We start from the raw sequence: 15,368 nt of genomic DNA, 5'->3' as shown, positions 1-15,368 counted from the left end.
GGTAATTGGTGGGAGACGGCTTGATCTGCTGATGCGGACACTTTTTCTACTCTGGAAGCGAGACCTACCGATGTAGGTGTACTCTACCTAGGTAAGGTGAGCCTGGGCGCCAACGTCAAATGGGGCCACCATTGCAACCTTGTTATTTCTATACTTGGCATCTGCTCGCCTATCGTGGGATTGGCTGCGACGGCAATAATTTGCCGTTCACATCCAGCAAATAAAACCAAAGTTGGAAAGGGTAAGCTGCAGGATGAACCCTTCAATACGGCAGTATTTGTAAAGGTTATAGGGTAATTTCGGCTACAGCTCATCATGGGCCACCCAGAGATGACAGATGCTTAGACCTCAGCCATGCTTGGCCAAAAAAAGCCAAATCTGGGGTTCAAGAATATATACATATCGTCAGATTCCTCTCCATCAAAGTTCAGATTTGCATCCACTCGTCCAAAAACACCACGCAGGGACCACCACCCTTTTAATTCTATCGTAGCTCTCACGAAACTGCCAAGAACATATCTACGAAAAGAAAGACACACTAGCACGCCAACGATGTCGACGTCAACATTAATTAGGCTGGATGAAACTGGCAATGCAGGGAATGTCGCCGTGTCCAGCATTTCGGTAGCGGCTCTCTGCATGCTTTGGATTTATGTCGCTAATCATGTTAGTCGGCATGACCCGGCCAGGAAATCGTTTGCTATCTGGATGCAAATACTCTTACCACTCCAAGTATTGTAGGCAGTGCATTCTCCTTGCCCCTCATGTCCCCCCTTAAAGACTTCTTACCTAGTTAGCGTTCAGAGTAAACAAAGAGATCTTGACTAACACAGGAGGCCGTGCCATTAAGACTTGCTGTTCTATATCTAAGCGAATCAGCAACCAAAGTCCAGGACGGTTATATCACTAGACCCGAACATAGCCCCTATCCTTGGCGGTCGTGGAGTAATCGCAACAGGTACTACGACCCAAGCTCGAATGCACTCTCGTCGGCCGTGAGAATAGCAAGAATCTCGGGCCTCGTGAACCTCCTATCTCGTCTGGCCGACGCTGTCATTCTCATCATATTTTTCGAGCTGGGCCACGGCTTCATGTACGCGCGCCTCAGAACCATCACCGTCTACCAATCCGTGCTGCGATCCCTTTCGGTCACCATCGCCCTGGCCGTGACGGTCACAGCGCTGGTCTCCGCCGGCATCTACCTCGCAAACGTAGAATCCTGGCTCAGAGAAATGGAAGAGTATCACGAGGACTGGAGGATGAACAACTTCAGAACCTACGCCACCGCTACCGTGGCCGCCGATGTGTTGCGCTGGGCCGCGACGCTGCCGGCCATCGCTTATGCCGCCAAGATCGTGCGTGTCTGGAGTGGCCAGAGTATACGACTCGTGAGTTTTTTGTCGTCCTTTCTGCCTCGGATACTATCGGGCGCCGTTTTCTTGTAATTTTGCTGACGAAGAAATCCACACTCATCGAAGATCGCGGGACGTTATCTTTTGGCAACCGTCATCATGTTCCTGCGTTGCTTCACGTTTATTGGGTTCGAGGGGACGCTCGGTCCTGATATGACTCCTGCTGACCCAGACGCAGCAAAGGGAACGTTCAGGGCTGCTTCTAACTGGCCGTCAATCAAGTATGCAGCTCACATCTTGAGTTGGGTTTTCTTTGTCATGGTCTCCGGGATTCTTGTCAACATCGGAGCCAAGAAGAAGGACGGACTGTGGACGACAAAACAGTCATTCCATGTAGGCTTTTCTCCCATTCCAGACCCTGTTTTTGGCCACGATGAGGGACAATCGACTGTACCAATGAACCATGTATATGTCAGTGATGATGAGAGGACCATAGTATCGGACGGTCGACCCCATGGATAGAAGTGCCGCGAGGCACAACTGGGAAACACGGGTGTAATAATGAATAGTGTATTCAGCTCCTTGGTTTTGATCATGTTGCTTTCGCATTTCTGGATGGCGTTTTGAGAATCCAATTGGGCAGAAGGCCGCTGCATTTGTACTTGAACCCGTGTATATATCTAGTCTGGGGCAATTTACCATTGGGCAATATGTTACTTTTCATTTATCATCCCCAGAAGGCTCGGAGACACCCTCGGGGAGTTCGAAAAGTCCCTGCTTCGTAGGCCATGCCTTTGCAACAAACCTGTGAACCAAAGGGTTAGCAGCCTATCAGCTTTCGTGGGGAATCTAACATACTTGGTGTGGCTTCCTCGCGCAGCGAGTTCTCCTTTGGCGTTGTTAAACGTGACAGTGGTGTATGCCAGTGTCTTTCCGACTGTGGAGAGATAAGTTAGCACTGTTTATTTAACATCTTACAACAGACAATCAAAACAAGGGGGCCAAGATGCATGCTTACTCTTGTCACAAGTGGCTGTGCCAGTAAGCTTGTCACCAGCAACGCCACCACTGCTGAGATAAGTGACTACACATGAAGCTCAATATCAGTACCCGAAGACCCGCATAGTCAAAGGATCATGTGATTTGTTACCATTGAGATCTGTCGAGACACCAGTTGAGTACAGGCCCATGGAAGCGACTGCCAAAGAGCCACCTAGATCGACCATGCTGGCAAGTGTGCCGCCATGGATCGCCTTCATTCGGTTCTTTGTAAGAAGTAACAATCCTGTCAGATGGAATGGATGACACCTAGTCTCAAGGGGTCTAGGCCCGAGACTCACTGTATGGTCTTTCTGGATATCCAATTCGAAGTCGACTCTTCCTTTCTGAGCATCTTTGATACGGAACTACTGGGTGGCAACCGGAGCTAGGTATGAGTAAACATTGCGCGAGCCCTACCAGCTGACTAGCCTAGACTTTTTCGTTCTTTTGAAGGAGTCGTCCACATACACTGCTAGCTCCAAGTAGTCTTTTTGCACGGGTAATTGTTAGAAAATTGTTCATTGGAGCGGAAGCCATGTGAGACCAATATACATACCTGGGTTCCAGGCCTGACTCCTTCATGAATGAGCGCAAAACCTACACATTGATGTGGACTTTTGGTCAGTTGTGTTGAATATGTACCTGACTTATGCCGTGGCTGGCTGGACCCAAGTCATCAAACAGCGAGTAAACAAACATACTGCGTTCACAAAGTTGACTGGCATCAATCGTTTGGCCGCCATGATTGGATGAAGATGCACTGTGAATGGAGAGCCTTTGTGGCCTATGTTTACAATTCTCAACCTCCTAGTCTTCCTCGTTCAGCAAATTGCTACTCTTGGTAGATTGTTGCCGCTGATAGCAGCCGCTCAACCTCCATCAGATCTACGTCACAACCGAGACCCACCAGCTAATGATCCACTTTGCACGTGCCAGCGCGCTGCCCCACCCCCATAATCCCACAGCGGGCAACCCTGCAAACACGTCGGCAAAGGAACTTTGGCCTTGCTTCTTCTGACGTGATGTAAATTGTAGCATAGATCGATCCATCAATCAGTTTTGCTCCAGCATCCCGTATCTCCATTCAGCCCATTGAACCCATCATTACAAACATTCGCATTCAATCTATACGCAAACGAAGACACCAGAATGGTTACACCTTTATCGGCCTCATATTCGGAGAGGTGACGATTGTCCGTTGCGACAACGCACGATTTTCACACACGACCTGACATTCAACCTCGTCGTCGACATTGCCCACGGGCTCAGACGCCGCCATGTCTCAACAACCGATCATTACGTTATCCGATCATCTCGAGAAGCAGAATGGCGCTACTTTTAAGAAACTATACCAACAGCCCGCTACGGCTTTCGCCATCTTCCGCCGGATGCTTCCCCCATTAGCCAAAACCTTTGTCATGTCGCTTCTGTATATGCCGCAGCCACTGCCGCTTACTGCTCTGGACTCTTGGGTGAAGCCAGAGGCGAAGAAGAACAAGGACCAGGCGCTTTCCATTCTACGTTCTATGCATATTACTACCATAACACCAGTTACCAAGGAGAAGCCGATACAGGAAATGTCGTTGACTCCCAACTTCAAAAAGTCACTACGGTTGGCTCTTGAGGGTGGCGGCTCTCACAATTCATTCGGTGTTCCATCAAGCCTGCCAATACCGCCACAGGTCGATGTCGCATTTTTGGATAAATGGGCACGGTCAAGATGGGATGCCATATTACATTATGTGGTCAACAGCGTTGAAGAGACGGACTCGATGGAGCCAAGCAAGAAATACAACTTTGGAGGTTCAAAACTTCAGGATACCGTCAAAACTCTGCTCGTGCAGGGTGGGCTTGTCCAGCGTCGAAGCTCAGAAAGGATCAGCATCACAAAAACAGGCTTCACGTTCCTCCTGCAAGAGGCAAACGCCCAAGTATGGACGTTGCTCCTGCAGTGGCTACACAGCGTCAACGAGGACAACACTAATAGGGCAGTTGACATGTTGTCCTTCCTGTTTATGCTTGGCACTCTGGAACTTGGTCAAGCCTACGATACAGGGGCACTTTCGGAAGAACGCCGGAATATGCTGCCTGATTTGAACGACTTTGGTCTGGTATACATACCGCCCAGCAATCCAGATCAATACTTCCCTACTCGTCTCGCCACAACCCTCACTAGTGGATCTTCGGCACTTAGGAGTGTTAGCTCAGGCGTTGCGGCTGCCACGGCGGAGGCGGGTGAGAACAATACCAAGGGGGCCATCATTCTAGAGACCAATTTCCGCATCTATGCGTACACGAGCACGCCGCTCCAAATAGCCATTCTGGCACTCTTTGCCAACCTAAAGATGCGCTTCGCAGGTATGGTTACTGGACAGCTCAGTCGGCACTCGATCAAGCGTGCCATCTCCCACGGCATCACAGCCGACCAAATCATCGAATACCTAGCATCACATGCGCACGAGCAAATGCACCGCATCGCAGCCATCCGCAACAAGCCAGTCCTGCCACCTACAGTTGTAGATCAAATCCGTTTGTGGCAACTCGAGACGGAGCGCATGCAAGTCCAGAGGGGCTACCTATTCAAGGATTTTGAAAGCCAGGCCGAATTCAAGGCCATCGCCGACTACGCGGATGAGGTCGGTGTTTTGATATGGCGCAGCGACGCTCGGCAGCTATTTTTTGCTAGCAAAACAGCAGAGATTGCCAACTTTATCAAGTCGGAGAAGCACCGTAAGAAGCTTGCTGCCTAGAGGGCTGAAAGGAAGGCAAGTTTTGAGGCGCTGCGGATAGAACGAAAAAAGATGGAGGACGCCAAGCGCAGGGACACCTGGTCACGCTACGCATGAGAAGGGGAAAGATACAGTGGGTTATTATCGATGATTTCTTTGCTTGAGAAAAGCAGAGGGTCAGGTTATCTTGTATTTTTTGGGGCGTTACGGGGATTCAGACATCCATCTGCAGGGAGTTTTGGGTACCTAGGTGGTAGATAAGTCAGGCAAGTAGTCAAACTGCCTTGTTTTATATGCACCAAGTCTTATTAAATATTGTCATGTCTGCCAGCTACCGTGTTTTAGTAGGGATACCTTATGGAATTGTGTTATACTTTGCTCCAGTAAAGCTATGGTCAAGGCCTAGGAATACGTCCGAAATCTGAATGCCTACCAGGTAGGTATTGAGACTCGAGCGAACTCAGGGGCGTAATAGCTCCTGCTCGTTGGCTCCACTATCGGCTCCTGCCTTTGAGCTGGAAACCAGGAATGCTTCTCAGGTTTAACTCACCTTACCCTGCCTTGTTTGAGGAGCATGCCGAGCAGATATCCCAGCTCTTCTTAAACCCAGTGTAGCAATTTGATTCGGCCTCCACCAAAGGCACAAACAAACAGGAACTGCCTGCCACTCTTGTTCTTCTTGAAGCCTGCCCTGGTCAAATCAGGATCCCTCGACCCAATAATCATTTACGACGGTGCATGACTTTTCAGCTCAAACATAATTTCTACTTAGAAATCCATCCAAACCAACTCGTTATCCCGACGACATATCAACCCACCCGACTCTTCTGGACACACCATACAACAGTTGCAACGCAAAAGTTCCGAACACCATCCCATTTGATGGTGATAATATCATTGCGCCTTCTCAGGTTGGGTGGTATCAAGCCTCGCATTAGTTTCTCCTAATCGCTTCATTCTCACTTCTTTCCAGGTAAGCACGTTTGGTTTCTTAGACTATCTAGAACTAGTACCTGCCTTTCTATGTGGATTCTTCGACATGCACCTACCAAATGCTCCCAAGGATTCCTTCAACAGTATTCATGCCTCTCATTCTTCACTCTCAGATCAGATTTGTCTGAAACTCCGAAAACGTTGCCATTCACTGGCATCCATTGATCTGATCCCGAATCAACTACGCGTTAGCATTTCAACCTTGGCACGCTTCACTTTACCTTCTGCACCATTTCACTCTGCTTATTTGCTCTTCGTTACTTTGATATTCTCCCACACTTTCCAACCCAGAAACTCTCTATCATCTGCTTTGCTACCTCATCTGGTCCAACTGCTGCGAGTCGAGATTGTCGCTTACCAACGATGGCAGACGAAAACCATATCCCGGCCGAGTACTTCCCCAAAGAACTCGAGCCTCAAGCTGCATTGAACGGCGGACCGGTTTCCCATCAGCCATCCGAACGTTTCACACAAGATTCAGGAAATAGGGCTCTAGCTACTAGTTCTGACTACAACCCCAGCGAGCCGCTCGAGACTGATATCTCATCCGGAGAGAGCACCTATCTGGGAAGCCCAGCTGGTTCAATCCACACCTCCAAAGGCAACATCGAGGAAAGGTCCACAGACACCGTTTCCAGGGGGGCTAGATTTGACGACGAATCCCATATTAACGGGGTTCCTTCGTTGAACGGGCTGGACAGCGATGTGCACTATCCTGTGATCATACCAAGCACAACTGACACCACCTTGGTTGACGGCAGTTATCCTCGATCTCAAGACTGCTCGGTGTTAACATCATCGGAGAACAGCGAAGAAGCTGTATTTATGCGGAACGCACAGCGCCTTGCTCGGGATAGTATTCGTCATCCTTTGGAACTTGCCGATCCACGGTACCAGCCATCACCGCTGCCAAATGGTGAGAATCATATCAACGGTGGTACAAAAGATCACCAAACCAACCCGGCTGGTACAGACCAAAATCAACGTCCATTTAGAGAACCCCCTTCTGCTTCCTCCAACGCCCGTTCTGATTGTTTGACGAAACAAGAAGAGCCAACAGAGACAAGCCTCAGGAGACCTTCAGCTGAAAACCAAAAGTTTGGCGGCAAGCAAGATCATTCTGAGCCTTCACAGGACGAGATCTCTGAGCATCCAAACGAGACCGACGAGGTCTGGACTCGACAAGTGCCTCATTCTCAACGTGTCAACGGGATCGCTACTCGGACTGTTGTTTTCAAGACAAGGACTGGCAATCCTGTGAGGATTTTCAACCAACCCAAGCAGCCATTCGTCAGTTGCCGGGGCCTCAGAGTTGTCAATCCAGACGCAACTTCGAACGGAGGAGCTGACTACGAAAGCTCTGATGAGACTCCAAGAGAGCCAATTTTCACCTTTAGCGGCTCTGGTACGCTCAAACTAAACAGGCACGAGAAAGAAATAGAGTCAGAGGAGTCAGAGGGATCCTTTGACAAGATCTATAGCGGCCTGAACGGCAATCCCAGACCATATTCTCTTCCAACCAGACTTGCCTCAGCAAGTGCTTCGGGTGACTACAAGCCTACTAACTCGCATTTCGACTCAAACATCAATGGTTCAGCCTCTCAATTCTACAGTCAAACAGATTCAAGTCCCGTCTTAGACACTTCTTCAGATTCCGAAGAAAGCAGCTCCAACGACTCACTCAGTGCTCCTGGTATTGCTGCTATTACATCAGCGTCACAGGAGGATCTCGAAGAAAAGGACACGCAACAGAATCTCGACATCAAGACAACGATCCTTGGAGATCAGGTTGCAGGGACCCTCGATCAACTCAAGACTGCTCGGTGGAGCCTCGGTTTGCTTTGGCGTACTTTTTTCGAGCTCCTGCGGATGACTTTCAGCTTGACATTTAGAATCGCCGCCTCCACTGCAAGAGGAGTAGGAGCCATCTTTCAGTTTGACCTTCGAGCCTTTTCATCGTTGCTCAAGATCTGGCTTCAGTTTGGTCAGGTGGTGATTCACACCTTTCTGGCATCTACCCTGATTGTGACCATTGCCGTGGGCTTGTCGCTCATCAGGACTCGCTTGTTCGCCGCCTGCAAAGAGGCTTTCTCTCGGGTAATCCAGGCTTTGGACAGTGCCGTGCCGAAATTTCTGTCTCTGCGTTACTACGCTGCGTATTCTCTGTTAGCATGGCTTTCGATCCCCACCAATATGCCTGCTCCCCCTCAGGCAGGCTTCCACGGCGTTCCAATGGCGGAACATTCCCGTCACTGGACTCGCTCGGAACCCGACTCAGATCATCGCGTTCCAAACATCCAATCGTCTTTCGGGAAGCCAAAGTCCCAGCGGGTCAGCTTTCAAGATACCTCTCCCAAGCCGACTTACCTTCGAGTGACGACACAGCCAGACATCCAGTCGCCCACGAAGAAGCTTCATTGGAGCACCTATCCCCCTCACAAACATACGGGCGAGCTGGCAGACAAGGCCCGCGAGATGTTGATGGCCCGGGGTGTGAAGCCCACAGGACGGCCGGCCGCAGGTTGGATGAGAAGCTCTCAGGAGATCGGAAGCAAATTAGCAAATTACTAGGTCTTCGCCGTAGGGATCGATCACCCAATCGACAACCAAGGATAAGCTCTCCAATTGGTCCCGTTGTGCACAATGGGAGGATAATGTCAACAGAACCTGCTGATTCTGCTACTATCAAAACATCATACTCGTTTCTTCCCAAAAGTCGAAAGAAAACTGCTCGAGGATCGGAAAATATCAATCCGACAGACTCAGAGTCTGAGGTGCGTCCACGACTAGGCATTTCAAAGTCCAGAACTCTGAACAATGTCTTTTCCAGCATCTCTGGCTCACTTTCACGCGGATCTCTTGGGAGCTTTGGAGCCGGGAGCCGTAACGTGAGTGGCTCATCAACGAGCACAACAGCAACTGCTTCAATGACTCAACCACTTTTATCGCTGCCGCGAATCATTAGCAGGGTCTCGAGCGGTGGCGGATCAGATGCAAATATCATTGATGTTTCTACTCTTACGTCGAACCCTCGCCTAGTAGCACATGCACAGCCAACATCATACTGGGCTGGTCGTTTTATCTCACTGCACGATCGGTTCCATTCTGAGCTTCTCTCTCCGTCAAATCTTGAGATGATGGTGAAAGCTCAAGCATCTTTATCGACCCTTGAAAATGATAGCAGGAAGCTTGCTCCACAACGCACAACAGTTACTTCGTCATCCACATTGCCAGACATTTCGCTGCCCATAATGCCGCGAAAATTCTCAACTAATTTGCCACTCAGCTCTTCAACTATCTTGCCATCGACGGAGACCCTGGCTAAGAGCCACAACAATGAGTCGATTAGCAAGGCAGCTCTTCTGGAGGATGAAGAGAACAGGTGCAAGCGTATTTTCCTGCATCTCGAAAGTCTTTGCCTTACTAGAGAGGCGCGTGCAAGCTTACATGCGTTCCAACAACTCTATGCGCGCAAGATGCGGAGACCTGGTTTGCTTCCCGATGGGGGTACCATGGAAGATCGGAGCCTTATATCTCGTCTTATTGTCGGCGGGCGGAAAATTAGTGGCAACTCTGGGCCTGGGGCCACAAGGGCAGCCGAACTCAAGGATGCAGTTCCGGCTTGCGATGTGACGCCTACGGTGCCTGGCCTGCGCGGTAATCGATTGAGTTTAATGTGATGTTTCTCTTTTTTTTTCATCAAATGGTTCTTTGTGCTACTCTGCAACAAGTATCTTATTTCTTGGGATTGTTTGCATTTATTCTTCCAAACTACCAAGCTTGCTCACAGTTTTCTGTTCTCGCGTTGTAATACTGCTTTTATGGAGAGGTCATTGAGTTGGCAATCATAATTTTGTGGATGTGTAGATGCAACGGCATGGCCTGATACGAGATATACGTAAACAGGCTGTTTTGTGTGTTAAGTATGTACATAAACTGGAAAAAAAGCAAGTCTTTTACTACATGGCTCTTTCACCTCCGCAGAGACCATCATGACTGAGTTGCCCATCCTACAAGTTGTTGGTTTTGTTTTTGACTTGGTGGCAGATGTCATCGGGATGTATCTTTGGACTCATCAGAAGCAAAGTTCGTTCTGATTGTGATCAAAGCTTTGCTCTAAGCGCCTGCTCATAAATAAGCCCTTGCGGCTCATTGTTCTCGACATGAATAGAGGGCTGAAAAATATCGACCTCGGGCTGGTCGGTTAGTCAGCAACCCGCCTGCTCGTTGTTTCCCACATTGTCGCTATCCACCTCTGCGTCACCATCGTCGTACTCGTCGTCCCACCCCTCGATCTGAAAGCGGAACGTAACGTCACCCTCACCCGGCGCGAGGGGGTTCCCGAGCTCGTCCCACAGTGCACGTTCGGTGTAGCGCACATTTCCTTCCCAGTCGACCAGGATGACGGTCTGGCGCTGGGTGCCGTACATGCCCGTGGTGAAGACGGGGGCCTTGCCGTCGGGCTGCGGCGTGCTCGATGTCGACCCTGCCAGGGTTTCGGTGGGTTCTAGGGGCGGCGAAGGCTGTTGTTGCCGTTGTGGCAGTTGCGGACGTTGCTGGTCTTGTTGACGAGGGTAGGTAGGGTAAGGAGCGGCGATGGCGGCGTCCCTATCAGCCGGGCCAAAGTCCCGCGTCTCGAGCCAGCTCTCGTCCCGGCCCAGCGGCGGGATGAAGACGCTCGTCCGCAGCAGGGGTTGGTAGGTCTCAAAGGCGGCGACGTCGTCGCCCAGGCGCGGCAGGTCGTCGGTGCTCAGCACGGAGAAGAGCGACGCGACCAGCTGGTCCTGGCTCAGGGATGCCGAGACGGCGGACGCGACGGTCCGGTTGAGCAGGTCGCATCCGCGCGAGACCTTGGGCCAGGGCGGGCCCGGGGCGTCGAACACCGTGTTGCTCAGGCCGTGCGTCTCGGACGGCTGCGAGGCGATGTAGGGCACGTGCTCCGGGTGCTCGGAGCGGTTGGAGATGACGGCCAGGGGGTGGATTACCGCCGGTGGTGAGCGTGCGGCATGCTGGTGGTGGTGGTGGGAGTGATTTCTTTGTAGGCGGTGGCGGCGGCGGCGGAGTTTGCCGCACACCAGGCTGAAGCCGCCGACGCCCTTGACGCCCGAGCCGGAGAGGATGCGGTGGACAAAGTCCGGGGTGCGCTCGGCCGGGTGGGCGGCCAACCAGGCGGATACGATGGCGCCGCGGGACCGGACGCCGTGGATGCTGTGGCGGGCGTCGTTGGGGTCGGCCTCGCTGTAGTTTGTCAGGCAGGCGAAGTTGCCGGTCCGGGTGATGCCGAGCCAGGTCCCGCGCTCTGGGCGGTTCAGGTCTCGGGAGGAGAGGATCTGTGGGGGTGATGTTTGTTGTTTTGGTTGTTGTTGTTGTTGTTGGCTTGTGCTTGTGGAGTCTTCTGGTCGTGGTGATGGCGTCCACCAGTGCGGGCGGGACGTCGGGCGCAGGATGTACTCGTCTCTGTTGTTGATGACAATCAGGGCGTAGTCTGGGTGCGCGGTTGTGAGTACCACGATACACATTGCTGCTGGCTTTTGTTTGCTGTGTTTGTGGAGGTTTTGTCGTTTTGGGGGGGTTTTTTTTTATACTTGGTGTCTGTTTTTTGATATTTGTTCTCTCTGATATGATCAACAGAATACGCCCTCCCCGGATTGTACACTGTGGATATTTCCAATGCTTTTTATATTTGATACAAAAAGTCCGAGGTGGTTGTTGGATGGCGACTCAGCCCGTTGCTAATTGCTTGCCAATCCGAAATCGCCCGCCCACCGACCACGCAAGCAAGCAGCAGCTTTTTCCCAGGTAAGTCACCGCCAAGTTGTTGCGCAGTCGGATGTCGAACGAGCAACCAAGGGAGGATCTATACCCTGCAAATGATTACTTTACCAACCCGTTACCAGAAAGGAAAAAAAAAAAATAGTCTAGGCATCTGTCACTTTGTGGTCCGACGCAAGTGCAAGGATGGGCTGTCACGTACGAGTTTATTGGGAGGCTAAGCCGTGTGTGGTTCCGGGGGAAAAATCAGCTGAGCCCATGGGAGTTTGGGGAATGTCAAGGAACGGGATCCGCCGGTCAAAGGTTACTTGGCGGGGCGCAGGTTAAGCGAAAAAAATAAAGTCCCTCCGGACGCGGGGCCGAGAGGCGCTAAAAAAAAAAAAAATTGGTTGTGTGGTGTGGCCCCTCCAAAAGCCCCCTCCTTGCATCGCATCGAATGAATGGCATTGCATAGAAAATGGTCAGGCGACCTTGTTAAAAAAGGATTGCCTGTTCTGTAACCAAAACTCTGTCTTTGGCTCACAAACCCTCACCGTTTTCCTGGGATCCCGACATATTTCAACCCCATACAGCTGCCCTTTTTGGTTTATCCCATGAACCATTGAGATACCTGCATCCTGTCTCGGGTACGCACACAGGATTTTAAAGATTGCTGCCCAGCGATATCGGACGCAAAGGAAAAGTCTCAACGATTGGGCTCTCTCGAGTACAGTACATACGCATGAACCTGGGCGCCAGACACGTCACCATTGGGTCACCGCATCGCATCGCGTATTTTGTGTTTTGGGCAGCTATCAAGAATCGATTTCAGTATCCATCTGTAGCCAGGGCATAGTTTGAAGGCGTGCCCCTTTGTTGCTTGTTCTTCTTATCCATCGCCGCAGTAAACCCTAACCCTAAATAAAGGAACCATGAGCCCTATTCACCAGCACCATCCGCTCACTTTCAGCTTAACTTGTGAATCTTGGTTCATTTGTCAGTCATCTGAGAAGCTAGTCAGTGCCCTTTTTAGCAGTATAAGACGTAGGTGGTCATATCAAGAAAGCTCTACTGCACTGTACCTGGAGACTATGGGTCTGTGGCGTCCACTAATGCAGCCTTATGCCTTGATTAGGTATCTACTGGGGCTTTCATATAAATATACCTCATCGTAGAGAGTCATATTTATGCAAAACCCGTGGGTATGATAATATTTGACCCCGGATCCTTCCAAGTCCTTGAAAAGAGTAAAACCATGAGCGGATCTGTATCTTACAATCAAAAGACGCATGAAAGATCCCTTAGACTCCTCTTGCTTGCCCACTAGTATTTAGAGAAAACATTCACTTTACTAAAACTCTGCTATTTCATCATCTAGCCAGAGATATGAAATCAAAAGTAGATATAGATCAGAAATAAAGGTCTGTACACTCTCAATCACAAAACTGCTCAAAGGCCCAACGGCTCTCCCATTATGTATATTAAAAGTCTTGTGTTGATTGTATACAAGAGCAACTTCACATCTGTGGTGAACAAAGTAAAGTAATAGAGGAATTCAAACCTGGTAGGAAAGTGGTGACTTGTTATAACACAATAGTCAGAGAACAAACCTCGGAAGCCGTCAATATCGAATTATATTCAAGATACCAGATACTCACTTCTCAAGGACTCCCCCCACGATTAATCAAATGGGCTTTCAGCTAAATCTAGCCATTTGAGCGAGATTTTGAGTTCGTTCTTGTAGACGTGGTGGTAAAGGCGCGAGAGACATGAGAGATGGCATGAATCATAGTATATACCCGCTAAGTCTTATAAGGTTCACTATTTTCAAAGTGTAATATAGGGTCTAAGTCGGAGTTGATTATAACTGCTAAATATCTCTAATTAGACGCAAATTTCCTTCATCATATGCAGTCAATTTAGTTTCTCATGTGAGAAACAAAGTCTCCCGACCATGTTTGAGGACTTGAGTAGTATGTCCCACCGGGATTTAGCGGACTGCGCATTAGCAGGAGTTTCCTGCTCTCATAAAGGTTTCAGTGTCATAAATTAGTTCATGCTCAACTTATATATATTATACAGACGCTCCATTCCATCGCTCTATCAAAGTCTACAACTTGCCACCGCTGCCATCATCTTTACTGCTGTCAAAACCCGGCGCGCCGTCCTTGCCCCTGGCCTTGTCGATATTGCCCTGGAACTGCGAATCCTTGATCCCGATGGTAGCAGCACCAAAATCATGCGAAAACAACTTTTCACGAAGCTCCGTGCTGGGGAATCCATTGAAAGAGACCAGCGGACCCAAGAACCACTTGCCCTTGTGGTTCTCGATATTCTTCTCGTCGTTCTCGTTCCCAAAGCGGAAGCAGTGCGTGCCGATGCCGTCTTTGTGGTACACGACCTTGGGGTGGTCGCCATCCCACCTGACCTCCTCTGCCTTGCGGGTGGCGTAGCCACCGTGCGCGGATGCGGCCACGAGGCGTGCCTTGTCGCCGCCCTCGACAAACACGGCAACGTGCTCCCAGTCGTGGCGGTGGCCGACGTCGGGCAGGTAGGGCAGGGCGACGTCCTTTTCAAAGTAGTAGTCGTACAGAAAGACACACCAGTTGTTGTTGCAGCGCGACCGAACGTAGACGTTGTTGTTGTCCAGGTCCGAGGCGTCGCGGCAGCCCGTGTCGGTGCCGGTGAACATGTTGTTTAGCCCCGGGTTGATCTTGCCCTCGGCGTCGATGGCCGGTGTGTTGTAGCACCCGTCCTTGTCAAAGTCCATCGTCGGCTGCCACCTCACCTCCGGGGCGGATGCGTTTTGAGGCAAGGCCTTGGGAGGATCCCGTCGGAGGAGCTTGTGCATATTCAGCACGTCGTCCGGGACTGGAGATGCCCTGAGTATGGGGGCTAGACCGGCGAAGACGACGGCGCTTAGCATGGTGGCGCCTGTTCTGGGTAGTCGAGGCATCTGGGTAGGATTAATCTATATTTACGTAGGGAAAACTGGGTATTGGGGTGATTTATTTGGCAGTTTGAGTATGCGCTCAGACGGTTTCTCCTGGTTGAGATGCTTCAATGCAGACATAAAAAAAGAAAAGGGGGAGACGCATGCCAGCAGTCATATATCACGGACCGCAGGATGCAGGCTTAGGCATCCGGGGGCTCACCACAGCCTCTGAGCACAATGAGCGATTTGCCGGCCTAAATTATTGTATGACGGGCACACAAAACCTCGAATCCATGCGAGGGCCCGAGCGAGCTATAGTACTGGGCTGTCATGATCACTGTGCTGCTGCTGTTAGGGGTTTATTCGATGCATGCCTTACATTACCTACCTACCTGCCTACATTAATTACCGATCGAAAATTCAGGGAATCCAGCTGTTCGCTGTCCTTTTTTGGGTATGACAATTAGTGGGCGCTAGTAAAGCATAGTAAGCAGTGAATTGACATGCTGGAAGAAGCACGGCAGGCCGGGGGAGTTATCCGAGTCTTGGCCCTGCATTTGGGGGGGG

General features: G+C 50.5%; 7 protein-coding genes across 7 annotated transcripts; 4 read left to right on the top strand and 3 right to left on the bottom strand.

Moving 5' to 3' along the window:
• Positions 1–450: 450 nt before the first annotated feature.
• Positions 451–3,202, bottom strand: PgNI_08945 (uncharacterized protein). The gene is made up of 10 exons (XM_031128935.1): positions 3,095–3,202; positions 2,950–2,990; positions 2,862–2,880; positions 2,693–2,758; positions 2,503–2,617; positions 2,371–2,436; positions 2,211–2,289; positions 1,474–2,157; positions 851–1,382; positions 451–737 (listed from the first exon to the last, which is right to left on the bottom strand). Exons 1-8 carry the CDS (start codon positions 3,134–3,136, stop codon positions 2,073–2,075), a joined length of 513 nt encoding a protein of 170 aa, XP_030978607.1. The 5' UTR covers positions 3,137–3,202; the 3' UTR covers positions 451–737; positions 851–1,382; positions 1,474–2,072.
• Positions 553–1,874, top strand: PgNI_08946 (uncharacterized protein; the record flags this gene model as incomplete). The annotated part of the gene is made up of 3 exons (XM_031128936.1): positions 553–732; positions 834–1,388; positions 1,479–1,874. The coding sequence occupies 3 exons, from the start codon at positions 553–555 to the stop codon at positions 1,872–1,874; spliced, it is 1,131 nt and encodes a 376-aa protein (XP_030978556.1).
• A 468-nt stretch (positions 3,203–3,670) lies between the features above and the next one.
• PgNI_08944 (uncharacterized protein) lies at positions 3,671–5,143 on the top strand (the record flags this gene model as incomplete). The annotated part of the gene is made up of 1 exon (XM_031128934.1): positions 3,671–5,143. The coding sequence occupies one exon, from the start codon at positions 3,671–3,673 to the stop codon at positions 5,141–5,143; it is 1,473 nt and encodes a 490-aa protein (XP_030978602.1).
• A 1,335-nt stretch (positions 5,144–6,478) lies between these two features.
• On the top strand, positions 6,479–8,686 carry PgNI_08943 (uncharacterized protein; the record flags this gene model as incomplete). The annotated part of the gene is made up of 1 exon (XM_031128933.1): positions 6,479–8,686. The coding sequence occupies one exon, from the start codon at positions 6,479–6,481 to the stop codon at positions 8,684–8,686; it is 2,208 nt and encodes a 735-aa protein (XP_030978586.1).
• Positions 8,687–9,366: 680 nt separating this feature from the next.
• PgNI_08942 (uncharacterized protein) lies at positions 9,367–9,795 on the top strand (the record flags this gene model as incomplete). Its single annotated transcript, XM_031128932.1, has 1 exon — positions 9,367–9,795. The coding sequence occupies one exon, from the start codon at positions 9,367–9,369 to the stop codon at positions 9,793–9,795; it is 429 nt and encodes a 142-aa protein (XP_030978585.1).
• Positions 9,796–10,323: 528 nt separating this feature from the next.
• PgNI_08941 (uncharacterized protein) lies at positions 10,324–11,634 on the bottom strand (the record flags this gene model as incomplete). Its single annotated transcript, XM_031128931.1, has 1 exon — positions 10,324–11,634. The coding sequence occupies one exon, from the start codon at positions 11,632–11,634 to the stop codon at positions 10,324–10,326; it is 1,311 nt and encodes a 436-aa protein (XP_030978598.1).
• Positions 11,635–13,976: 2,342 nt separating this feature from the next.
• On the bottom strand, positions 13,977–14,792 carry PgNI_08940 (uncharacterized protein; the record flags this gene model as incomplete). Its single annotated transcript, XM_031128930.1, has 1 exon — positions 13,977–14,792. The coding sequence occupies one exon, from the start codon at positions 14,790–14,792 to the stop codon at positions 13,977–13,979; it is 816 nt and encodes a 271-aa protein (XP_030978587.1).
• Between the last annotated feature and the right edge of the window lie 576 nt (positions 14,793–15,368).

The sequence above is a fragment of the Pyricularia grisea genome, assembly GCF_004355905.1.
Source record: "Pyricularia grisea strain NI907 chromosome V map unlocalized Pyricularia_grisea_NI907_Scaffold_6, whole genome shotgun sequence".
NCBI classification, from domain to species: Eukaryota; Fungi; Ascomycota; class Sordariomycetes; order Magnaporthales; family Pyriculariaceae; genus Pyricularia; species Pyricularia grisea.
Note: the sequence above shows the minus strand (reverse complement) of the source record. Positions and strands in the feature narration are given on the sequence as shown.